At 36.2% G+C, this 8,940-nt stretch overlaps 1 protein-coding gene across 1 annotated transcript in view; it reads right to left on the bottom strand.

Moving 5' to 3' along the window:
- Window positions 1-608: 608 nt before the first annotated feature.
- The window catches only part of LOC129278009 (serine/threonine-protein kinase TNNI3K-like), a 30,575-nt gene continuing 22,243 nt past the window's right edge, over window positions 609-8,940 (bottom strand). The window contains exons 18-25 of the mRNA XM_064110248.1: window positions 8,841-8,908; window positions 8,290-8,394; window positions 6,774-6,879; window positions 5,855-6,097; window positions 3,437-3,547; window positions 2,076-2,224; window positions 1,248-1,294; window positions 609-695 (exon numbers count right to left, since the gene is read on the bottom strand). Coding sequence (XP_063966318.1) covers window positions 628-695; window positions 1,248-1,294; window positions 2,076-2,224; window positions 3,437-3,547; window positions 5,855-6,097; window positions 6,774-6,879; window positions 8,290-8,394; window positions 8,841-8,908 — 897 coding nt within the window. The 3' untranslated portion in view covers window positions 609-627. The remainder of the gene's footprint in view (window positions 696-1,247; window positions 1,295-2,075; window positions 2,225-3,436; window positions 3,548-5,854; window positions 6,098-6,773; window positions 6,880-8,289; window positions 8,395-8,840; window positions 8,909-8,940) is intronic.

Below are 8,940 nucleotides of genomic sequence, written 5' to 3'. Positions count from 1 at the left end.
GAAAACAAAATATGCACAGGTTCTTGTATTATGTTCATTACGGCAAGTTAGATGAGTTGCTGGGAGCAACAACAATGGTCATGATAAACTACATGCAAATCATTATGAAATGAAGACTACAAAACCAGGTTTACATGAAATTCTTTGGCAAAACATCACACTCTAACAATCCAGACAGAGAGACTGCATGGAAAAGTCATAATGTAGTGTTTGCAACTATTATCTATCAAAAAAGAGGACGCGACTTAAAGTCCCACTTCAGGTGTTAACAGCTTTCAGCAAGGTATTCTTCCACGATGAGCTGCACTCGACCCAGGTATAGTAAACAGGTACCCGTAAAGAATTTGTTCATAGAAAGCAGCTCAGCCAAGGTAATAATATAATACACTGTAAAGCACATTAGAGTATATAAGGTCTACATGTACACAGGCCAATAGTATCATATAAATAAACAAGGTCTAACCTTTCTATGAAGGGGGTCTGTATATCCAGTTTACCATGATTGCACACTAATTAGACTTCAATCAATCCTGCGGAGGTAGTATTGGTGACTGGCTGACTCGTAGCGTACTAAGAGGATCAGATACATAACCTACAAACAAGAAAGAAACAAAAGATACACTACATTCAATCCTGCGGAGGTAGTATTGGTGACTGGCTGACTCGTAGCGTACTAAGAGGATCAGATACATAACCTACAAACACGAAAGAAACAAAAGATTAACTACATTCAATCCTGCGGAGGTAGTATTGGAGACTGACTAACTCGTAGCGTACTAAGAGGATCAGATACATAACCTTATAAGACAGAAATCATAATGCAAGCCAGCTCATAATACAACAGTTAAAAAACTTGGGAGGCTGTTTTACAAAAAGTCAATTTAAGGTGACTTCAACTCAAGGGCAAATAAACCATTGGATTCAACACTTTTTTAAATATGTAGAACAATAATAACCAAACTTTCCATTTTATAGACTGGCAATGGCGTCGCCAAATGCCATCTTGCTTTTTCATAGCGCTACAAAATATCAATACGAGATTGGGCATCCTGTCTTTTAATTGTTACATTATTACCTTTCACCCCCTTTTATTTGTCTGGAGCGAAGAAAAATGGTGCACACAGTGGTGGCACTTAGTGGACAAAATAATTCTTCTACCTTTTTGAAATTTGATGAATGTAATAGTCTCGCTTCAGACCTCGATACAAAACCCAACATAAATTATGTATTCCAAAGATATTACTCACCATTCTTGTCTGTCGCAGGGAAGACACTACTACCATTCTTTTCTCCACTGTGGTAAAAGAAAAAACATTTATACATATCATCGGAGGAGTGTGAAAAACTTGTACCTTGTAAATAGCTCTTCTTTTGCCTGAAAGAGTTCTCTAAAGGAATTGCACATTTTTCAGACAATATGGGTTGTCACCTTAGCCATAATTCTGAAATACATCTCTTAGGGCTTTAAGATAATATACTTGCAGTGAAACTGGTATCAAACTGTAATTCAATCAGGGACGCATCTGTATAATATGGTGCTAAATGATAATCTATTTACTTCAATGCTATAGTCACACCAAAGACACTGACACTACCTGATATATGGTATGTCATTGGAAAGAACGTGATACATTTTGTCAGTCTGGCTATTGTTTCGCCTATGAGACTGTACCATAACCAGTTGCCCACTGGAAACAGGGAAGCATTTCATCAACATGTATGTCCAACATGTTGTCAGATCTTACAACTTTCTTTGACCCTTGATTGGCTAAGAAGCACTGTTACTATGGTAACTGTTGGATAAAACAGGACTTGTCAGATAAAATTTCGAAGTCCTTTCACGAAAGACTCCTGAGGTAATCGGTGTACAAAACATTTGGACAATGTAGAATTTTGGCGGAACTTTCATCAACATTTTCATCTTGACATGTCAGATCTGCCAACTATCTTTTATTTTGATTGGATAAGAAGCACTGTTACTATGGTAACTGTCAGATAAAACAGACTAAAAACGTCTGACAATCCTTTCATGAAACGATCCAAAGTAGCCAATGGAATGACTGAGCTATACCTACCTGAGTGACTTTGCACACTTTTCCCACTGTGTTCTAAGGGCAGTAACATTGCCAGCAGGTAGTTCTCCTGGTTCTAGATCACTGGGCGAGGGCTCCAATCCCCTGTATCCCATCTCAAGGCCATCTTCACTGTCATCTAGTGGAGTAGCCTGGAGGTATGGAGGAGATGATTTGGAAGATGAGAAATAGAGGGATCCACAAGATACATTTTGTATGAAATATTGACTAAACATCCAAGGTACTGATGGGTGATGAGGGGCCTGTTATATGTAAAAGGTGTGCATTTCATAATACATGTGCCACAAGCATTCACATTGAGAGACATTTTCCTTGCAGGTCAACTATTTTTTCCTAGATAGCAAGCGCCAAGAGTAATGACAAATAAAATGCATGAATAAGATTTGATCTATAGAACTGTAAGTGAGTGAGATCCCATAAAAACTGTAGTGTTTGTAAGAGAAACGTGGTGTGGAGTACACTGGTCGACCAATCTCTCGGGATTAACGCCAAGGGATGGCGTCATAATAAGGGAGCAAGTTGCACACATATATTATGAAACACTCAAATTAAAGGTCAAATACGGCTTTGTGAAGACCCAAAACAATTTGTGTGTTTTATTATATACACATCAATATTGTTCATTATCATAGGAGGCTGTGCGTGAGTGAAAACTAAACAATTAAATGAATATTAAATAAATATTAAATATCAAGTACAGTTAAAAGTATTAGGACTAATCAGTAGAACTACAAATGAGATTTCAGAAAAACTGAAGCATTTGAATGAGGTTTGTAATCACTTTGAAAGAGAAACACTAAAATGCATGCTGTTGAGGACACAGTGGTCTATCATTCTCTCTGGTTTAATGCAAAGGAGTGAAGGCACATGTGTTACCAAATGCACAAATCACAGGTCTATTTCAGCCTTGGTAAAACCGTAACAAAACAATTGATTCTAACTGGAGATAAGCTAATTGTTAATGAACCAAGTGTCACTGATATTAAATGGTTATCAGACAAACGCCTTATAGATGAAACAGGATCAGACAAAGATGGATGAGACTAAAATAGCTTTTGAACAAAGTGCGATGATAACATCTTAATTCAAGAGTAACATAAGATGCACACATCTGGAGAGTCTTACTAAATTACACACCATGCCGGTCAGTGTTATCATATGTGCTAAAAACTCAGGCCTTGAATTTCATGTTTTCATACTGTACCATCAAATTAGTCAAGTTATTTCCAGATCTCATCACGAATGTTAATTCATTTTTGTTGAATAAAAGGTAAACAATTAGGGTAGATTGGTAATTAGTATTAAAGGTTAAGAACAATAGAGGGCGGCATGCCACACATTACCCATTCTGCATCCAACATGCTGAGCACACCAGACAATGATTTGCTTACGGCCAGGTACTCTTGACGACACTCATCCAGCATCGGGATGATCTGGGCAAATGTTGGTCTCTCCTGCAACAACAACAATAAAAACAGACTATACAGTGCATCCCACAAAAAAAATAATTGAGAATTATCGATCGATTTATCATATTTTAACCACGAATACAAGACAAATGACCTATCATGGTCAAGCTTAGAGTCTCCTCTTCCAGCTAGTGTAACTTAGATGATTCCTCATCCATGGATGAGTGAGTAAAGGATACCAAAGTTCACTAGGCTTGTGGTATCTCAATTTCAAAAAGAAATTACGTTTAAAATTTTAAACATCTGCTCTTTAATTTGATATCTCAGTTACAGAGAATGATTAGGAGATAACAAAGTTCTGTTTCTTTGAAATAATGCTTGAATTTCGATACTTTATAAATAAATGACATTTAAACTTTATGCATCCAATAATACATCTAACTAAAGAGTAAAAACTAAACTTTACGATGGTGTAAAATCTTTTGCTAGGACACCCTATACATGGCTGTACAGAATTACATTGTTGGAATATTTTATTACATTGTGTCATTGTTCTTTTTTTTCTAAGTTTGAGCAAGTTTTTGTTTCATTTATTTTTTTCAATATATATATCACCCAAACAATCTCATTAATTCATAGATCTGAACTACATAAAGCCACCATATAATAATTCTGATCAAAAGGGTGTTACAAGAAGGTATATGCAATCAATTTCAAATTTTTGGTGCAGTTTTACAATCGAAAGACAAAATTAGATGAAGAAAATTATTTACACTCCTTCTCACAGGAAGCAATTCAGCAATCAATCACCAATTTGCAATTGATTGCAAGACATACGACTGATGTGGAGACCCAGAGCTGCCAACATTGGGATGATAGAATCCAGTAGATTTCGCGGAGGTATGATTTTGTGAGGGAGCGGCGGAACGTTGTCCCACGGATGGGAGTTTTGGGTAGCAAAACACATTAGGAAACAACATTTGATAGTAACCGACAGCTGTCTAAACCATCAAAAAAAATTCTGATAGATTAAATGCACATTAGAGAGAATTCATGAATTGTCATTGACTAAATATACACTTCAGGCAATACAGTAGATTTTTTTAATAATTCATAAAAGAATGAATTCAACATGAAAATACCTTTATAATTGGCCAGAGCTGAGGGGGAAGGGGCTGCAGAAGTGGTAAACATGGTAAATGAGCTTTATATGTGGACTGTTAAAGTCTCTGAGGGATTCCTGTGAAAATTGTCACACAGTCCCATTCTGCTTGAAAACTATCTTTATACTTCGACAAGTATTTTGTCGTCTTGGATGACTCCATCTCCATGATCTCCATGGTCACTGGCGATGCGATTGTAGTGTGGATGAATCGGGACGGGGCGTGCTTCGCACAGCTCAGCCAGCCAGCGCCAGGCTAGCTCACTCACGAAACTCGAAAGAGAAAATGTTCGAATCCGATCAACCCAAGTGAAAGTAGGCGAAAAAATCTCCACTTTGCTTCTAATTCTTCAAGATTGTCAATAAAATTATTCCTGAAATTGAAAGTCGAGGTGTAAAAAAGTAATCCACTTGTTAATCCCATCGTTGATCCACAGTTTCAGCTCGAATAAGGCGCACGCAAGCTTACGAAAAATGCCTCGCAGTGCTCGTGAACTTTAATTCTCGGAGCTTCCTGGCGCAGCGCCGGGGCGCATCGGGGGCCATGTGCATGGAGTACCGCTGAAGAGTTTTCATCACACACACATGCAGAACCCGGAAATAAAATGGCTTGTTAGACTACTTCACCAGTCGTTCAGTAAAATTATCTTTATTTACATGCGAAATCAATGTACGATTATACAAAAACTGGTAGAAGTTACTGGGTAAAATGAAAATGTGATAAGGAGGTTCCACGTGGGTGTTAGGGAGTTGAACATGCTAGACTCGTTAAACAGTCGTTTGTACGAATTTTACAATTTAACAGCTAAAAATCCTGATTATCCGGGAGATTTTGGCATGGGGTCGGGAGAACGGGAGATTGGATCGTAATCCAGTATTCTCCCGCAGGATCCGGGAGACTTGGAAGCTCTGGAGACCCTTAATAGATTTGCAATTGATCAAAAGTTTCTTGTAATGCCCCACTAGAAAGATAAAGCACTGTCCTTCTGTTAAGAGCATGCTGATAATTAAAAAAGAAAAGAAAAGAAAAGAATGATGCATGCAAAAGTGCTCATCATACTTTCACAGAAACAAAATAACAAAAACATTTGACTTGATGGTTTCACTAACTTTGTAGTTGAGATTGCTTAGATCAATCACAAATGTTTGACATTATACATAATAATAATCAACCGATAACCCAGCCTTACTTCAGGAATCGGACTCCACATCATCTGTAGTATATTAACAATGGACTTTGGTATAGAGATGGCTATGGGCGGTCTGGTGCTCCGATACGCCATCTCAGCAGCAGCTGCTGCCGGCTTGAGGTGAGCGAAGGGTAGCTCTCCGGAGAGAAGCTCCCAGATACAGAGGGCGTAACTGAAGATGTCAGCCTTGATGCTGTACTTGGTGTTCTGAGAGAACACTTCTGGTGCCATCCAGCGAAGATTCTATAATATGAATGATAACATTTTTAAATGGTTAATAATCTAAACATAATTGACAAATTTTTGGAATTCCCAATCTCAGCATTATGGCTGATAATTTTGAACTTTACTATATTCTAAACCTGTCAGAAAAAAAACACAACCCAATGAGGTTTCCTTTAAAAAGGGGAAGTTCACACTGCTGATGGGGGTGTTCTAATAAAAGAAAAATAGAGAAAAATATTGATATTGCACTCATTATGTTCAGCTCAAATTCGTCATTTACTGAAAATTCCATTAAAATATTGAATAAAGTGCAAAAAAAAAAGAATTACAAGAAATTTTTTCCATTATTTGCTCTATGTGTGCAAAGACATCACTTATTTTATTGCTCAAAAAAATGAAAGAGATGCTAAAACTACCTTTGTAAATCTTCAAAGTTCCAACATTTGGGAAAAGTAACTTTTTTTTCAAAACTGATATGTCTGTGCGTGAAGAACAATTATTTAATCTACAGAAAATAAGGAACAAAATAAAATGTAAGTTAGGCTTGATCTAAATCTGACTTTCCCTTTTCATTTTCTGCACAATATCTCAATGTTATGATCTGGTTGATTTGGCAGGTTGGAAGAATGCAGCCAAAATGGCATCCTATAATTATTTATTTAAAAAAATGAATGACTGTAAATGAGAAGCTTACTCCCGGTTGCTTGGTCATGTTGTCTTCATGCATAGACTTCACAAATCTAGATTCACCAAAATCAGCTACCACAGCATGTCCAAACTCATCCAGAAGAATATTGTGACTGGATTGAAAAACAAAATCAAAACAGCATCATAATACATAATGTAAAATTATTGCATGATAAGAATGTCCAATTATCATACAATTTGTTATCAAAGTAGAATCACAAATCAAGCATTGATCAAAATGTGTAATATTTGTCAAGATAATAATCAAGATAAACAAAATTATTGATGACATTTGCCAGTACCGACAAAGAGAGGAACACTTTTTGGTGAGATTGATTCTGATATGCCACTTCAATGGAATGAATGGAAACATTACAGTTATAAATTCCTTTTCAAGAATGAAGATGTTATATTCAGACCAAAATTTGGTAAGGAAGAGGCCTATTTTTCCTTCTTGACAGAAATAAATAATAATAATAGTGATATCTTATTGAGCGCACACGCCATCCAGAGATACAACTATTTCATACACGTATATATTATAAACAACTACAAATATAGATATAAATAGAAATCTTAAATCACTACAAGTACCATCCTGCATCATCACCACAGAAATTCCCAGCTACATCCTGGTGGGGCCTGGTGCCCTTGCTGCCCCATTCACTGACAATTTAAGGGGCAAGCACGGTCAGCTCAGTACTCACAGGAGCTCTAGCATATAAGGGCACCAGCCCCCATAGGAAGTTGGTTGGTAAGTTCTAAAATCGGTCACAAATCTCTCAATTCATCACAGATAATAATTTGCTGTATGATTCTTGCAATAGAGATCATAGCTTAATTTACTTCAGTAAAACTGAACCATAACTTGCAAACATTCAAAATGCCAAAATATTTACAAATACATTTCTGGCAACACTTCATTCAAGGAATAAATGTGACAATGGCTCCCATATCAAAGACATGAAATTTTCATAATACATAAATGCAAGTTGCTGCCTTATTATGACATCACTCCGTCACATTAATATTAAAAGATTTGTCAACCACATAAGTTCAACACCATGAATTAATCAACATTTTTCTATATCGAAGTGATTACAAACCTCATTTAAACATTCTTGGACCACACCTCTGGGACTACTGATTAATTCATATTCCTCTCTGCACTTAGGATTAATCACTCATTTATTAAAATAGTTCATTAAGTGTTAAATTTTTAATCTATATCAAGGCTGCCAACCTGAACAAGAACAATTCAGTATTATAAAAGCTGAAAATCAGTATTTTGGTGAGGTAATCAGTATTTTCAAAGAAATACCACATAGGCCAACACATAAAACTGAAACTTTGAAAATCAGTATTTTGCATGAAACCATCAGAATTCTTTAATTTTTCAGTACTAAATACGGAAAATCTGTACTACTTGGCAGCTCGACTATAGGGAAAAGCAAGTTTGTTGACCCGTAATGAATGTTGGTGACACTTATATTACGAAATGTTTGAATCGAATCATGACTTACCTATTAAGATCTCTGTGTATAATAGGCTGTGGTAGATTGTGAAGGTAGTCCATGCCATGGGCCACATCAACAGCTATCATTAGCTTGGATTGGAGATCAATAGTTCTAGAAAAACAACACACCATATACAAAATCCCTTTTAAACAGTGGGAACCCAAATTCATAAATTGCACTTCAGCAGCCGCAGTAGTTGTTGCTATTGTAGCAGCAGTAGCACTATTGGTAGTCATCATATTATAATAAATTATAATAATGGTGATATCTTATTGAGCGCACATACTGTCCAGAGAGGCTCATAGGCCTAGTGCAGCAACAGTTCCTTTGGAACCATATATTTTATACATATTATCATCATTATCTGCATCATCACCAGCAAAATTGTCATCTTTATATTCATAATAATCATAACTTTCATTGTCATCAGTTATATTATATTTGTCAAATCAATTTCTCACTATTTTACAGAGACAATAAATGCTTATCTTATCTTATTATCATTATTTCTATCATCAACATCTCTATCTAATCAAAATACAACATTAATTACCAACCTCTTTTGTACATGAAGTAATGAAAACAGAGATCCTCCTGCCACATACTGTGTGACTATTGCAAAGTGCTGGTTACAAGAAAATAAATAAATGAACCAGG

This window comes from Lytechinus pictus, chromosome 15 (assembly GCF_037042905.1).
Source record: "Lytechinus pictus isolate F3 Inbred chromosome 15, Lp3.0, whole genome shotgun sequence".
NCBI classification, from domain to species: domain Eukaryota; kingdom Metazoa; phylum Echinodermata; class Echinoidea; order Temnopleuroida; family Toxopneustidae; genus Lytechinus; species Lytechinus pictus.
This window is presented reverse-complemented; position numbering and strand designations above follow the sequence as displayed.